Source organism: Mesocricetus auratus, unplaced genomic scaffold (assembly GCF_017639785.1).
Source record: "Mesocricetus auratus isolate SY011 unplaced genomic scaffold, BCM_Maur_2.0 Super-Scaffold_100023, whole genome shotgun sequence".
In the NCBI taxonomy this organism is placed as follows: domain Eukaryota; kingdom Metazoa; phylum Chordata; class Mammalia; order Rodentia; family Cricetidae; genus Mesocricetus; species Mesocricetus auratus.
The window spans coordinates 4,873,393-4,891,130 of NW_024429204.1; the positions used below are offsets into that span (position 1 = coordinate 4,873,393).

Genomic DNA, 17,738 nt, shown 5'->3' on the forward strand with positions numbered 1-17,738 from the left:
AGAAAAAACACAATTGAAAATAGGTTTCATGCGTCTCTGATGCTTACGATTAGCATTAAGTGCTGTATCTAAAATGAAAAATTATAATTCCTGAAAACGCATAACTTCTTAAAGCATCTCAGTCGAATTTTTTTTAGCGAAAATTTGGGGGTTTTAGAAAATAAATTTCAGCAGTATGCCTAAATACTTGGTTGGTTGAGGAAGAAGAATGGTTGAGTTTGAGTCGTCCTGGGCAATGTAGCAAGTTTCTGTCTCAAATAAATCAAGTGGTTAAAGTAAACTAGGTTTTATCTGGCCGGGGATGTCCCTGAGCGGTAGAGAACTTTTCGCGGCACTCGGACCCTGGACCAGATGGCTCCTTTTCATTCCTCTCCCTTCCTCCCTCTGTCCCGCCCCCACTCCCTGTTTCTTCCTGTTCTTTAGCTCCTCCCCAAGAATCCCCTTAAATAATACAAGGTTGAGCAGTGCAGCAGCGTCCGCAGTTGGAACTAGATGGGAAGTAACGTAGGCATGTTTAAATAGGGCTAGCTGAGGAAAGTAAAACTCAGAGAGGAGCAAGCCTTGAAAAGCAGAGCTCTGTGTATGCCCATGTGGGTGGGGCTCCTAGGCGTGTTAATTAGCACACACACACACACACACACACACACAAAACAAGATACAATGCAATCTGTGTAATGCTTTTATATTCGGACACTTAAAATAGCACTCGAAAATGTATGTTGTAAACAAAAGTACGGATTCTCTTTCATGAAATTTCTACATATCCACATCTTAAGGATATTTGCTTTGTGGCAGCCAAACAAATTTTAATAGCATGTGCATTGATGCAGAAGGACTAGAGAAATGGGAGTTTAGATGTAGAAAATGTGTATTTTTTCTATTTTTCTTCTTATGCCTATGAGTGTGTGCTTGCGTGCGTGCGTGCGTGCGTGTGTGTGTGTGTGTGTGTGTGTGTGTGTGTGTGTGTGTGTATACACCACACCTATGCTTGGTGCCACCACGGACAGAAGAAGGCACTGGGACAGTTACAGGTGGTTGTGACCCAGCATGTGGGTGCTGGGAGCTGAACCCGGGTCCTCTGCAAGAGCAGCCCGTGCTCTCAACTGCTGAGCCATCTCTCCAGCCCCTAAGTGTATTTTAGACATAGATCATAGTGAAGGAAGATAGGTAAATACTTAGAGATAAATGTCTTATGAGAGGCCACTCTAGCAATAGGAGAGGAAGAGGTCAAGAAGCCATGCCAAGATTCTGAAGACCGTAAGTACTTTTGTCTGCTGAGGACTGTGTTTTGACACATATTTAAAAAAAAGATCCTTGTTCAATCCGGGCATTGGTGGCGCACGCCTTCAATCCCAGCACTCAGGAGGCAGAGGCAGGCGGATCTCTGTGAGTTTGAGGCCAGCCTGGTCTACAGAGCTAGTTCCAAGACAGCCTCCAAAACAATACAGAGAAACCCTGTCTTGAAAAACAAAAACAAAAACAAAAAAATAGTTCCTTGTTCAGAACATCAAAAATGCGTTGGACTTAAAATGTTCCTCACATTACTTGCTTCAAACAGACTGAAGATTCATAATTTGCTCCAACTTCACTTTGACACTGCAGATTTTTCTTTACATTTTAAGTATATCACCTTTTGATTTGTTTTTGTAGGCAAACCCAGGAGCTCGACCAGACCTGGGTTTGTTTATGATAAAATATCTGATGACATTGATCGTTGGCATCTCTGCGGTCTTCTGGGTTGGAAGCAAAAAGACGTGCACAGAATGGGCCGGCTTCTTCAAGCGGAACCGCAAGCGAGAGTAAGCGTGGGCTGATGTCTGAAGATTGATTTAGAGTGAACAGACCAAAATACCGATGAGTTTACCTAAAGTGCTAACAGTTCAAACCATGGAATAGTCTGTAATGTCACCACGTACTTAGGAGTAAATAGTTTGTCCTGGTTCTTTATATACGTTTTATCTGATATGCTGTAGACTTTTTTTTTTTAATTTCCCACTGATTTGGTTACCAACCTCCTTGTGGTACAGACTTCGTAGCTGTAGCTGGACAAACAGGGACTAGCCATAGCCCCCACCCTTGGCTAGAGGCAGGAAGGTGACAAATTTGAGGTCCACTTGGATGGCAAGACCCTGTCTCCAAAACATTTTAATTCAGAACTGTATGCTTTTTCACTAGTAATTTTTGAAGGCTGGGAATTACATTTCACTAGGCCTTGCTATTTTCTTTGTTATCTGTGTGTGTCTCGTGTTTATGGACCCACACTAGCTTTACTATAACTTGCCAACTTTGGTGTTAGAAGACAAGCAGAGGGCATTGGTTACACCGTGTCCTCTTTCTTCTGGCTTTACCGGTGTATTTAGCGTATTTCTGTGCGATGCAAACACAGTCAGCCCCATTGCACTGATTTGTATGTCCTTGCCTTCCGTCTTTGATGTTCGACTGTTTAATGTCTTTCTGTTAGCAACGAAAGGTTTCCCGACCTAGAAACCCCAGTTTTCATAAAACACCACAGTCAGTGTAGAACTGCTAACCACTGAGAGTCTCCCTGTAACACAATGGACTGAGCCAATTTCTCCACCCCTCCCCCGGCTTTTCCCGCAGCCCCATCAGCGAAAGCCGAAGAGTCCTCCAGGAGTCCTGCGAGTTCTTCCTCAAGCATAATTCTAAGGTGAAACACAAAAAGAAGCATTGCAAGCCGGGGTCCCACAAGCTGAAGGTCATTTCCAAGTCCATGGGGACCAGCACAGGAGCGAGCGCAGACCACGGCACGTCCGCCGTGGCCATCGCCGACCATGACTACTTAGGACAAGAGACATCCACGGAAATGCAGACCTCCCCGGATGCCTCCGTGGGAGAAGGGAGAGCTGACAAGGCAAAGGGACAGGACTGCGGAGGAGAACCGGCTTCCCCTGCCGCGTCCAGCTCCAAGCTCTCCGGGGAGCAGAGCAGCGGGAAAGTTCGAGCCGGCAGCGGGAAGGGGGAAAGCAGTGTGTCGGAAGGGGCCCCGAGCCACGGAAGGTGAGAATCGCGGTGTCCTCTGCAGTTGTCCTCATTTGAAACACAGCGTTGCTCGTCTGTTATCGGCATGGGCCGTGTCTGGAACGAAGGCATCTATGATGAAATACCTGTGCCTTTAATTCAAGGAAGTTTGGTTGCAGCCAGTAAATGTGCTACTTAATAGTTTAGTTCTTAGCTTTAAGAAGAGCCTTTGTGTGTGTGTGTGTGTGTGTGTGTGTGTGTGTATTTCTTTTTTTTTTTTTTTTTTTTTTTTTTGATTTTACAAGACTGGGTTTCTCTGTTTTGGAGGCTGTCGGTCCAGCCTGGCCTCGAACTCACAGAGATCCGCCTGCCTCTGCCTCCCGAGTGCTGGGATTAAAGGCGTGTGCCACCAACGCCCAGCGTGTGTATATTTCTTAAGATAATTGTTACAAGTCACTTGACATTCAGGTAAGTGTTGAAAGCGCCTCTGAAGTACAGGCCAGACCACCATCAAATGTCGTAGCTGAGCATGCCGGTACATGCCTGCAATCCCTGCGCTGGGAGCTGGAGTTATGGGGTCATGAACTTGAAGCCAGCCTGGGATACATACAAGCAAGTCCAAGGCCAGCCTGGGCTACAACAGTAGCAAGAAAGGAACATCTCAGGGAGACAAAACACATGCTGTCCTTCTGTATCTAAGGTGATAGTTTACACAAAGTGATCATAAAATGTTTTTCAGTTTCGGAACCTGGGGAAAATATGGTGGGTGTTTCCCGATGGTCAAAAGTGGCCAAAGCACAGGGTTGTGTTTTTTCTTGTTTCCTGTTCGTCCGTGTCCGCCCCCCAACCCTCCCTTGCCCCATGTTGACAGCTGACTACAGTGAGCTCTCAAGATCATGCTACCTAAGACCTTTCCGACAGGGCTGAATATACTTTGTTCCCATGATGCTTGCGTTTACCTGGCTATAACTAGCTGGCTACTTTACCCTCCACTGGCTTGGTCATCTATCTTTGTATTCTTAAAATCTCGCGTTTTAACACTGCTGGGGAATCAGAAAGCTGGGAACAGGAACCTGCCCGAGGGCCTGCGTTCCCTGTGAGAGCAGGCTCGGCCATTCAGGGCAGAACTGGGTAGAGCATCTGAGGGTTGTTTCTGAGAAAATCCGTTTGCGATTTGAAGCGTTACCCAAGAGCTTCCGTGGATTCCCTTCTGACGGAGGCCAGAGCTCCGTGGGGGTAAACGGGAGGCGGTTAGGGGGATGGTGGACGTCTCTCCACGCTTCGGATTGTGTGCATGTCACCTTCCTTTTCTCCTAGGGCAAGTCCAAAGAGTGGCCTCGCTGAAACTGGCCTGGCGAAGGGCAACAGCCTGCAGGCCCCCAGTTCTTCAGAACCCAGCAGCCCCAAGGGCTCCACGTCTCTGCTCGCTCACCCAGCTTCCGGGGTTAGGAGAGAGCAGGGTGCTGCCGGCCACCAGGACACGTGAAGACGCATTTTATCTCGTTACCCCGGAAGCAAATTCTTACTACACTGGAGACGGCAATGCATCTGTCTTTTAAAAGCACTGTTGAGCTGGGTGAGTAGCTCAGTGGTCGCTCACCCGGAATACTTGAGGACCTAGGTTCATCCCCCAGCACTGCAAAAAGAAAACTCACTGTTACACTCTTCTTTTGTACTCAAACCAGCCTTGTCTACTCTCTAGTTTTCGTTTGTTTGTGTGTTTGTTTGTTTGTTTGTTTGTTTTTGAGACAAGGTTTCTCTTTGTAGCCCTGGCTGTCCTGGAACTCACTCTGTAGACCAGAAAGTCCCACCTGCCTGAGTGCTGGGATTAAAGGTATACGCCTCTACCGCTTGGCTTTTTTGTCTACTGTTATACTGGGGGGAAAATGGATTTCAAGAATAGCACAATGCATTGATACCTGAAAAAGCAGAAATATCCAGGTGAATAATATTTTTAAACTGTGGGGTGGGGGGGTATTAGAGGAATCTTCTATTTGTGAAGATTCTATCATTAAAGTATTTTAAGATATTTTATGCTGTTTCACTCTTTTGATACAGAACCAGGGTTTTTCTTTGCTGAAGTATTTAAAACTTAACATTGAACCTTTATACACCCACACACATACATGTGAAAATACACTCCAGTGTTTGAAAATTTTTGAAAAGTCCTGGAAAATTGATCCAAATATTTTTAGGATGTTACTCTAATAATTTAGCAACTTTGTTACTATGGTAGCTGTTACACTGAATTTTTAAGACACTTGTAAGACAGCGTTCTTTGTAGCACAGAGGGCAGGTATTACACTGAAAGATTTGGAAGAAGCCTTGAGCTTTCGAAGTCTCTCCACCTGACCTCTATATGTGTGACCTGTTTGCATGTCGATGTCTGAAGATCCCACAGGGCTCTGAAGGGAGATGCCTGCTGAGACAGAGTTCTTCTTGACTGTCCCGCCTCCTGCCCTCTGCGTCGTAAATTGGCCGGTGAAATGTTAGTCGTTTGTAAGTTATGCCAAGCATTCAGTTCCTTTTTTGGTTTTTCAAAGTTTCATGGCCCCTCAAGATTGAATTAAATCATGGCCATTTATAGTTGCGCATACTGTTTTATTTTTATTTTTGAGACAGGATCTTACTATGTAGCTCTTTTCTTTCCAGCTGTCTGGGAGGGAACTCAGTAGACCAGGCTGGCCTTGAACTCACAGAGTGCCACTGGCCTCTGTCTCCCAAGTGCTAGGATTGAAGGCTTGAGCCACCACACCCAGCTTTCATTCCTTTTTAAAATTGAAACTTTAATTTTTTTGAGAATACTACAGACACATTGTATTGTATCTTTTTCAGATACTATGCAAAAGAAAGTGTGCTGACAACAGTAGAGAAACAGTCGGGGAAATGTAACCCCCCAAATAAACAAACGTAGTTTGAACAACACTCTTGAAAACACTAAGGAAATGTCTTTAATTTTGTTTCTTATTAAGTACTATTTCATGAGCAACGTCTTCTTGGATGCTTTGGGCCTGTTGGATCTTCTGCTAAAGTTTAAGTTACAATTATCATGTACTGTATGGAGAATGCCGTAAATACTTTTTCCACGTTTGTAAAACTTTGTACACAAGAACTTTTTTGTGTGACCTTTTTGTCAATAAAATTCTCTTTGTGTAAATGATTGTGCCATGTGGTGAGATACGTACACAGGAGACACTGTGATATTTTTTTCAGATTAATGACGGCATCACTAATAAATCAGAAGCTTCCTTTAACTGAGGAAGAAAAAGACAATGGGGACACTTGCATTTTGTCACAGTGTCTTCTTGTAGGAGGCTTTCCTTTGGGCCACCAATCAGTTCCCAAATCATGACAGAGACTTAATATTAGTTGTAAATACTCAGTCTTAGCTTAGGCTTTTAAATTATAAAGGCTAGCTTTTTTTTTTAACTTAAATTAACCGTCCCTCTTCATCTGCATTTTGCCTTGGGGCTTTTTACCTTTCTTTCATTCAGGGCTGGCTGCCTGGGTGGCTGCCCCTGGGTTTTTTCTCCCTCATTCTGTCCTCTCTGTTCTCTCCTCTTTGCCAGCCAGCCCCGCCTAGCCCTCTCCAACCTAGCTATTAACCATTCAGCTTTTTATTAGACCATTCGGGTTCCTTAGGCAGGCAGAGCAGCGCATCTTTCTGGATAAGGCAAAGGGAGCCATGGCCCCGTGCGTCTGTTCCCAACAGTGGCTTAGGTGGTTTGAAGAAACCTCTCCAGGGAAGAGATGCCGAGGGGCAGCAGCATTGCTCTCCAGATACTAAAAACTGATAAAGTAGTGAGGGATTGCCAGGGTAAGACCTTGGAGAATGGGAATTCCTGCCTCCAACCTCAGTGTTTGCAGCTCTGTAGTCTGGGGCCATTGGCTGATAGGAAACATTGCCGAGACGTGGACGCGTTATGGAAAGAGCCCGGGACAGGAGTTGTGACAAGGAGAAACTTGTCATGAGTGTAGAGTTGTGACCTCAACAGGCAGAGAACAGTGACTTCGCACTCTCTGGTTGGGCTAGGAAATGCTCCGGCTCCAGCACTGAACTACGGTAGTTCTGCGTGAGGGACCCTCCTGCAGCAGGCAGAAGCTGATGAAGATGCTTTGGAGGGAGAGAGATACTGTTTACACCCTGTGGATCTGATTGCTTTGTGCTATGGCCTCCAGACTAGCCTGGGGTTGCAGTCCTGCCCCTACCCCCTGAGTGCTGGGATCACGGACCCACACCACCATGCCTGGCCTTCCACAAACCCTTCTAGAGGGCTGGAGAGATGGTTCAGAAGTTAAGAGCACTTGTTCTAAGAAGGACCTGGGTTCAATTCCCAGCACCCACAACCATCCCTAACTGTAGTTCTAGGGGATCTGATGCCGCTTTCTGTCCTCTGTGGGCATCTGATATGCAGGCAATGCACAGACATACACACAGACGAGACACTCACACCCATAGATTACATACGTGTAAGTTTTTGTAGTAGTGTCTATTAGGCCAGGTGTGGTGACACATGTTTTTAATCCCATCACTCTGGAGACAGAGGCAGATCTCTGTGAGTTCAAGTTCAGCCTGGTCTGTATAGTTCCAGGACAGCCAGGCCTATGTAGAGAGACTCTATCTCAAAAAGTACCCCCCAAAAGTGTCTATTCTATAATAAATCAGGCATGATTGACTAAGTAAATCAATTTTCAAAAATACTAATCAGGGGGCTGGAGAGATGGCTCAGAGGTTAAGAATACTGACTGCTCTTTCAGAAGTCCTGAATTCAATTCCCAGCAACCACATGGTGGCTCACAGCCATCTATAATGAGATATGGTGTCCTCTTCTGGCTGGCAGACAGACATGGAGGCAGGATGTTGTATTCATAATGAATAAATAAATAAATCTTTTTAAAAATTCTAATCAGATTATTTGACAAAATTTTCCAAAAAGCTAGTGATGGGTAAAGGTGCTACTAAATGTGTCTATCAATATTAGTTAACATTAAACTAGCCACCATGGTTAATAAGCCTCCGAATCTTAGAAGTACAAACCTTACCTGTACCTAACAGGTAAGATGCTCATGAGATTATACAGCCATGCCCTTGACCACTCCCATCCAAGGCTGTATCATCTTCTTTCCTCCGGAGGAAGGTTACAGAGAAGTGATACACACTCCACCGCTATTCCATTCGCCAGAATGTGGGAACCATTCCTGGCAGGCAGAGGGACTGAGAAGTGTGTGTGGGGATGCTTGCTTGTCAGGGAGGAGAAACAGGCTTGGCAAGCCACCAGCCAACATTTCGGTAGGGTAATGTGATGTGTTTGATGAATCTACTGATGTAATGACACCCTTATTCTTCTCAATAACCTTCCTTGATCACAATATATCACTTAATATGTAAGTGAAGTTGAATATTATTGATTAAAGTAAAAAAAATCCATATACGAGTCCACATATTCTTGGCTCAGAACTTAACAAATAGAAGGCTTGAATGTGAAAGACATTCATTTGGGATACTTTGAAGAAACACTGAAAGTATTACTTCATTTGAAAGAAAGCAGGTGTGTGTGTGTGTGTGTGTGTGTGTGCACGTGCACACATGTATATACATTTTATGAAGTCAGTCTTTAGCTGAAAAAGGGCCCAGTAATTTAGAGGTGATACTGATTTTTACAAGACTCACATAGCATCTTGGGACTGGAGATACGTCGAAGAGTACTGGGTGACCTTCCTGAGGACCTAGGTTTGATTCCCAGAGCCCACATGATGGCTCACAACCATCCCAGGGGAGATCTGACACTTTTTTTTTAGCCTCCACAGACACCAGGGACACATACAATGCACAGACACACATGCAGGCAAAATGCATAAAATAAGTAGATAACATTTTAAAAGGAACTACATAGCGTTTTCAGTGAAAGAAATCTGGCTTAAAATGCCTAAGACCGTTGGATTTACATCTGCAGCAATGAAATTCGCATGATGAACAGTGTACAACTATACTCAAAGGCTCGATGAGATAGCCTCAGAGATCCTCAACAGAATTACATGGAACAGGGGGACATCTTGGGGCGCCCGTGGGAATCCATAACTCCGACACCACTCAAGGTTCCGAAGACATCTTACGTAAACTTCCCAGGTAAAACCAGTTTGGAATTTCCAGCCCTCATCAAAATCGGCTTGCCTGCTGCCTCAGCCCCATCCAGAAAAGTGGCACTGGTGGGCGTGTCCACTAGCTGCCTCTGGCAAACACAGCATTGCCAAGGCAACGGTCAAGTGGACACACCCACCAGGGAAGGAAAGATGTAATTTTTAATAACCACAAACAGCCCTGCCGCTTCCTTTCTGCTTGGAAAGCGCATTCTTCCGTAGCTTCGCTGCCCACGGTCCAAGTCAGAGAGTTTGATTCCAGGTGGCAAAGGACTTAGCCACAGCCACGGTGACCGGTCACGTGCGGAGGAATGAAGCTGCTGGGAACTCGCAGCGTCAGTGCGTGCGGAAGGAGAAAGAGGGGCGTTTAAAGGGCTATAATCTAAAATGGCCAAACACCTTGAGCCCCCGAGCTAGTTGGCAGCGGGGGCAGCGCACTGAAGTTCATGGAAATCATCGCTGCTACTCCCACCCTGGGACCGAGAGCCCCCGATTTCTGTCCGCTCCTCACGAAATCACCGCAGCCCACTCTACTCACAATAACGATGACAATCACGCAAAGTGGAAGCCTGTGCAGGGCCTAATGTCAAAACCCTTGGCAGGATGTGGGGGTGGGAGGTGGGGGGACAGGCAGGTGTCAATGTACAGTAGGCGAGGAGCATCCCAGACTGACCACAGAGGCGGGGCAAGCAGCCTGTTTATTCAGCCAGAAGAAGGGTGTGGCGCACTTGCGCTTGGAGTATAAATCCACCGGTCACATGCCCACTTCCAGTCACACCCATCACAAGGCTTCAGTTACTCACGCGCCCGTCTTCATCCCAGAGGTTGCTGAAGACTTCTACGATAGCAGTCATGGGTGGAGTCTTCTGCAACTACTGTAGGCTGGACTGCTGGGAGGTTATAACTGATAGGAAGTTTTCTGTCTCTAATATAGACTAAAACACCGTAGCTAGGGCAACGTCTCCTGAAGCCGAAGTCTGTGAAGCAGAAGCTGTAGCTGCAGCATTCCGCGCAGCCGGAGTGGGGTTTCCATCCATGAGATTTACTGAGGAGGCAGAGATGCCGTGATGACACGTCAGTCAGCTGCCGATAGAGGAGCTGCGTGGCAGTATCTCCCCAGCCCAGGCAGCCAGGAACAGCAGATGCAAGAGAAGGGGCCTGACATGTCCATCCGCATGTCAGATTGCCAGGGTCTCCAACAGCTTAGCCTACTTACTCGAAGGAAAAGTAACCATTAAAGAGTATTTCGGGTGGTGGTGGCGCACGCCTTTAATTCCAGCACTCGGGAGGCAGAGGCAGGTGGATCTCTGTGAGTTTGAGGCCAGCCTGGTCTACAAGAGCTAGTTCCAGGACAGGCTCCAAAACAATACAGAGAAACGCTGTCTCGAAAAACAACAACAAAAAAAAGTGTTCCTAATGTAGACCTATTAGTATTAATATCACTTGACACGGAGTCCTGTGCAGCCCAGACTTGCTTCAAACTTGCTATGTAGCTGAGGCTGGCCTTGAAGTTTTGCTTATCCACCCTCGTCCTCCACAGCACTACAGACACGTGCCACCATGGTCTGTTTTTACAGTGCCAGGGACTGAATCTAGGACGTCACCCCTTCAAGACAAACACAGCACCAGCCGCTACAACATTCATTCTCTAGAGTACGCCATTCATTCTCTAGATTTGTTGGCAGCAGTAGCATTCTCTTTTCTCAGAAAACGTATTTGTTCTTTGGGGATTGCATGCAATGTGTCTTTTTTCGCATTTTGGTTTTGATTCCTCAGCTCCTCCCAGATCCGCCTCTTCGTTGCCCAGCCAACTTTGTGTGTTTTTTCCTTAGACACTCATTAAGTCCAATCCATGCCCTGTATGTATGTTCATGTATGTGCTTCCTTCCACTTGTGTAATGTGTACTCTTCCTGCCAACTGCCTAGGTCCCGCCGCTGTCTCAGCCCCCAAATGACGCATGAGACACTATATCAAAATTGTGAAGAATTATGAAGCTGTTGGCCGTTTGCTAAGGTTTCTTATCAGCTAGCTCTGACTTAGCTATTAACCCATAACTGCTAATCTGAGTATTTCCGCGTACGATCTTCTCTTACCGGAGAAAGGGTCTGCATCCCTTACTCCTCTCATGTCCTACATGGTGACTGACTATGCCTCCATTACCCAGAATCCTCCTCGACTCCTAGTCCCACCTGTTGAGTGAAGCCTTTTCCTTGCCAGCCGCTTTGGTTTTTCCCCACCAGTTGCCTGGGCTCTGCCACATTGTAGTCCCCAAATAACACACAAGACACTGTATTAATTATGAAGCTGTTGGCCTTGCTTGTTTCTTACTGGCTAGCTCTGACTTAAGTATTTACCCCATAATTGTTAATCTAAGTATTTCTCTTACTGGAGTAAAGGTCTGGACTCTTACCCCTATGTGGCTACATGGTGACTCCCTGTGTTTCTCCTTCCCAGAGTCCTCCTGGACTTCTAGTCCCACCTATCTTGCTTCCCTATTGGCCATCAGTGCTTTATTGACATATACATGGGACTTCCCCACCTATCTTGTTTCCCTATTGGTCATCGACCAGTAGAACAACATATACAAAGAAGGGCTTCCCCCCTTACACTGGAGCGTGGTTGACTTACCAGGAGCCACACAATCAAAAAAACCAAAAAACACAAAAGACAAGCGTGACTTTCCCTCTTCTAGCAACCCCCGCTCTCCAGTGGTTCCTTGGCTGGGGTGGGAGGGACTTCTTGCCACATCCCATCTCCCTGGCTGGGGTGGGAGGGACTTCTTGCCACGTCCCATCTCCACGCCGGAATTCGGGGTGGCTTGCTCAGAGCCTGCACATGCTGTCACAGCCACTGTGAGTCCTGACACGAGGCTGCCCTGCCGTGTCCAGAAGACACTGGTTGCTTGCTGTCATCCATGCCTCTGCCTCGCATACTCTGCTGCTCTCCTGTGCGATGGCGTGAAGGGACGTGATCTACATATGCCCTAGTGAAGGCTGAAGAATCTGCAGTCCTGTCCTCTCGACCTCAGCCGGTTACAGGTCTCTGTGTCGGTCGCCATCTACTGCGAATAGAATCTTCTCTAACGAAAGCTCATAGACGCATTACTCCACGAGTGTAACCATGAGCCATTAAGGGTAATATTACTATGCCCTTTAGTAGAATAACAGTAGTAGTTTCTCATCTAGATCCTAGGACCATTGGATTGACAGCGGTGCCAGGTATTAGTTTCATCTTGGGGTGGGACTTAACCCAAGCAGAAAGGGATGCTTGTATTTCTATTGTACTGATGGGCGTGTCTTGCCAGGTCTGTCAATCACGTAGCTTGCAAAGCTCACGTCTGGGTAAGACAGATGATCGCTTTTCTCCTCCTCCAGTGGATGCACAGAGATATCTGCTCACCCATGTTCCCTGCTTCCCTGTTCACACTAGCCAGGAAATGGAAACAGCCTCGATGTCCATCAGCCAACACAAGGATGATGAAAAACGTGCTACATTTAAACATCAACATTCTTTTGTTGTTGCTGTTGCTGTTTTGAAACAGTTTCTTACCATATAGCCTTAGCTGACTCAGGTCACTCTGTAGACGAGGCTGGCCTTCAACCAGCAGAGATCTGCTTGCCTCTTCCTTTCTAGGCCTGGGATTAAAGGTGTGTGCCCACCACCACCTGATGAAACATTAGCGTTCTTAAGACTATCTTACAGCATCTAATTCCCAGTCAAATAACCCTGGAGAGAGCTAGGTTCTCCCACCCTTCGCATGGGCAGGTTCTCCAGCATCTTATGGTCCAAAGGTGCTTTGTTTTTATTATTGCAGTCCTGGTGCTAGAGACAGAGCTTGGGGCTTCAAGTGTGCTTCATGACTGCTCTTTCTGTCTACGTACCTGGCTCCCCAAAGTTGTTTTTCATGTGATGAGGTTGCTCCCGGGTTTTTAAGGCCAGGCAGAGCCTCAGTGCTCGTGAAATACTTAAGAGACCGCACACATATGGCCTCCATGCCACAAGTGTACAGTGACGAGAAAACTGAATTTGTGCGTGCAAGAGATGGGAACACACAGACATCTGGAGAGATGGCTCAGTGGTTAAGAGCACCGGCTGCTCTTCCAGAGGACCTGGGTTCAATTCCCAACATCCACATGGCAGCTTATAACTCCACATTACAATTCTCATTTCAGGGGAGCTGGCACCTTTACACATACACACATGCAGGCAAAATGAAAGTATATAAAATAAAAATGAATTATTTTTCAAAAAGTCAGTTAAAAAATAGATAGTCGGGCAGTGGTGGTGCACGCCTTTAGTCCCAGCACTCAGGAGGCAGAAGCAGGTGGATCTCTGTGAGTTTGAGGTCAGCCTTGTCTACAAGAGTGAGTTCCAGGACAGCCAGGACTACATAGAGAAACCCTGTCTGGAAAAAACAAAACCAAAAATAAAAACAAAAACAAAAGGAAGAAAAGAATCCATAAAGAATTGCCAGTTAGAAGGTATGAACAGAAATGCATGTACCTTGATATCAACACCCCCAGGGACAAACAAGAAACTGAATTATGCTTATGCTTATAAATAACTGTGTTGTGTGAGCAGTCCCAGGGAACGATACTTTTAAGTTTACTGTGTTTGCAAACACAAGTTTAGCAAGCTTCTATTATGTGCCTAATTTGACACTGCTATTAAATCAAGGTGCATTGCATGTTTCTATGTATATTTTTATATGTGTATAGCTAGATCTATGTGACAATAATTGGCTTAAGGATATTCAGTATTTTACTGTCATACTAGAATTACTCACTCGATAAAGATTTCCTTTCCTCCTCATCCCCCATTTTTCAGAAGACATGGCAATTTCTTTCTGAAGCATGACACACAAATTTTATTTGTTCTGCATATGGCAACTAATATAGGAAATATAAGACTGATAGAGTTTATCCTTCCTTCTACTGTATCTTGGTTTAAAACTTAACTTAGATAAATGACCTGTGTCTCCGGATAGAAAGCTTAGAAATCTTTGGCCTGTCTCAGACCTATGCTGAATTCTAAGTTAAATATTTCAAGATGCCTTTGGTCAGCCAAGCCTGACTCTTGGTATGCAGACATGAGCAAGTCACTAAGAAAGATAATTAAAACCCTGACTTTGGACTTGCAGCTTGAAAACCAGACTATCTGTTGAACGTATTAACAGTGACTCATGGCCACATGAGTTAAATACACTGAAGAATTAAGTGTTTAGCTCATAGTTCTGGATGTGCTGAGATCTAAAATTATTATAACTCCAAAGGAAAATTGGGTCTGAATTAGAGATACTGGACCCGATTTCTAACCTCAGGGCCAAGTACTTGCTAACAATGCACCCTATTAGACTCAGACATGAAAGGAGTGTCCCTCTCTCCCTCAGCCGCCTCTGTTCCAAGTCTCTGTGGGGCAGAAATGTTTCGACGAAGCCCATGGTGTGACTCGCTTTCTCGCTTCTAGTGGAATGTCTAACAGTCTCAGAACAAAAAGAGTTCTGGTGACAAGTTGTAAAAGAAGGGAAACCTTTTAGGGGACCCCCCCCCGGGAGCTCCTCTGTATCTGGACTCCCTCCATCTGTGGGAGGAGAAAGCTGGTCATGGTGCAGTGTAAGCTTGTCTTAACATGCCCTTGTCCTTGGGCACCTCAAAGCCACAGCGCTCGGACGTTGGGGTTCTTGAGGCTCCTATGGCCGAAGCCAACCCTCTGGAAAGGAGTTGGTACACATGCATACTTTAAAATAGAAATGTTCAGCCAGGTGTTGGTGGTGCACACCTTTAATCCCAGCACTCGGGAGGCAGAGGCAGGCGGATCTCTGTGAGTTCGAGGCCAGCCTGGTCTACAGAGCGAGTTCCAGGACAGGCTCCAAAGCTACAGAGAGAAACCCTGTCTAGATAAAAACCAAATAAATACATAAAATATAAATGCTCACGGGATGTGATCTCAGATAAAAAACAAACAAGTTATGGGATTTTCCTCAGGGTTACTGACTCATATAGTGAGTGATGGACCTGAGACAGATTATTCCAAGTGAAGGAAGCTAGATACAATCTGTGTACACAAAGAATAAGTGGCCTAGAATGGGGTGAGTGATGGTTAGGGTCAAAAGGCTGTACTGGCGTGTCTAGACCTTTCTGTCAAATATCCAGGTATCTGATGTCTTCCACTTAAGCCTTGTCCAAAGTTCTGACAAGAAGCAACGGCGACATTAACCCATCTGTGTCCTCAACCAAAAGGGTTTGTTGTGACTCAGCATTCATCTGTCCACTGCTGTTCAGTGCAGAGCCCCAGGGGCAGGAAGTCCTGTTCTGGGCGGGAAAGGGTCCTTCCGGTTGCTTCTTGACTTGCCTTCGTCTGTTGTGGTTGTCACAGTCACTGGTTCGACATTATATTTGGTTGAATGTGTGACCAGCTTCTGGCCACCGAGGGGAAAAGTGGATGGGTGACCTCTCGGGAGGTTTCCTTCCTCTCAAGGAGGTAATGCCAGAAGCTGTTGCCTTCTTCCCCTAGGTGCCTCAAGAATACAAGATTGAGAGGTTTTGTTTTGTTTTTTTGCCATGCCCTGAGCTCCTAGTTGATAGGGGACGTCCTTCTGTATCTATATTTCTCTTATTGGTTGGTGAATAAAACACTGTTTGGCCAATAGAGGCAGGGAGATAGGTGGGGCTGGGAGACGAGGAGAATTCTGGGAGAGAGGAACCGCAGGAGGAGACACCATGTAGCTGCCAAAGGAGTAACAGGTCCAGGCATCCTCTGGTAGGTCAAGACCACATGGAAATACATAGATTAATAGAAATGGGTTAATAATTAAGAGAGAACTAGCCAATAAGAAGCCCTAGATACTGGCCAACAGTTTAATAATTGACATAGTGTCCTTGTGCTCATTTGGGGCTGGTGGGACAAGAAACTACACCAATACCTACTCTCTTTGGTACTTAGAGAAGTGCCACTCCAAGTGGAGACACTTTGACAATCACCACTCCATCAAGATTTGCAACGGAGCAATGGCAATTCTAGGGAGTGTTTGTTAAAGATGTGACATAGGTCTGAGGGTTTGTCAGCACTAGCGTGCTTCCTGGTATTCCTAAGGCCCTTGTGTCTCATCCCCCAAACCTCCCCAAAATTTGAACAAGAACCACATGTGGGTTCATATGTCAATACAGGACTATTTACCCAGTCACATCCACGTTTAAAATGTTTTTTTTTTAAGTGCAGTTTTAGATTTGTAGAGGAAAAAAAATCAGTGGAAGGTGCAAAGCTTTCTCATATAACCGTGCCCTCAAACACATGAAGCTATCTGTATTATCAACATTCTGACCAGAGTGATGTATGTGTGGCCACTGGTGAACCTATTACTGATCACTTACCCAAGGCCTGGAGTTTACACCAGGGTTCACTCCTACTATTACTCGTTCTAAGGGTTTACACAAATGTATCACAACCATGTGTCTCCCATTATGGAATTCCCCAAGTTGATGTCACTGGCTTAAAAACAAACAAACAAACAAACAAACAAACAAACAAAAGCCTTACTTCCCCACAACTCTTCCCATGTCTTACATTTTCCAGAATGCCCTATAGTTAGATTTATATTTAGCCTTATCAGATTGGCTTCTTTTATCTAGAAACGTGCACTCAAAGTTCCTCCATATCTTTTCATACCGTTGAGTCAAGGATTTAACTTCATTTTATCGACAGATTTCAAGAGACTGGCCCCTTCCCAACCTGACTCCGCCCATCTGTTGCCGATGCTCTGACACTTGGAATAGAAGACAAGGGTTACAAGTTCAGGTCAATTTGATGCTAATTATTTAACATCTAAGTGCCAGCTCGTTGTTTTAACTATTATGAGAGGTATAATACTCACCACCTTGGCAGTGTTTGGGGACAACAGATATGACAATTAAGAAAAAAAGACAGTCAACACAGGAAGGCATAAAAAGCATGTTGGCATTCCTTCTGAGTATTTATCACAAAACTCCTTCAGTGCTAACCAAACCCCAAATGTCCTGTGCACACACATTTGAAAGTTATTTTGTGAATGTTAGACACACTGCTAACGCATTCTCAGGAAACGTACAAGACTGCAAATCGCCTGCTCATCTTTTTGTCACCATGTGCTGAATCACAGCAGAACAGAAGACGGTGGCAACAATGACCTCACACTGCTTCAAGCACAAAGACCAAAGGAAGCAGAGATTTATCAAAGGGTCAGGCTTGGTTTTTTGATGCAAAAATACAAAGATACAGCTGGTGGTGGCGGCGGTAGCAGCAGTGGTGGTGCACGCCTTTAATCCCAGCACTTGGGAGGCAGGGGCAGGCAGATCTATGTGAGTTTGAGACCAGCCTGGTCTACAGAGCGAGTTCCAGGACAGGCTCCAAACTACACAGAGAAACCCTGACTTGAAAACAACAACAACCACAAGATATCAGCATGGAAACAAACAACCATGGAGCTAAAGTGTATTCCTGTTTCCTGTAATAGAGGCAGGAAAGGAATCAGTAACAGCAATTTGGAAATTAGATGTCTAATAATTAACTTTCTACCAACAGACTCATACCCCAGGCACTTGAAGACTGTGGGGATCAGGGAGAAGAAGATGAGTTTGTGAGACAG

General features: G+C 45.6%; 1 protein-coding gene across 2 annotated transcripts in view; it reads left to right on the forward strand.

Annotated features, from left to right (window-relative positions):
* Fzd6 (frizzled class receptor 6) overlaps positions 1–6,136 on the forward strand; it is a 30,077-nt gene extending 23,941 nt beyond the window's left edge. For both annotated transcript variants that reach the window (XM_040730427.1, XM_040730428.1), the window contains exons 5-7: positions 1,651–1,799; positions 2,602–3,018; positions 4,297–6,136. In XM_040730427.1, the coding sequence (XP_040586361.1) occupies positions 1,651–1,799; positions 2,602–3,018; positions 4,297–4,465 (735 nt within the window). In that variant the 3' untranslated portion in view covers positions 4,466–6,136. The remainder of the gene's footprint in view (positions 1–1,650; positions 1,800–2,601; positions 3,019–4,296) is intronic.
* Positions 6,137–17,738: the final 11,602 nt, after the last annotated feature.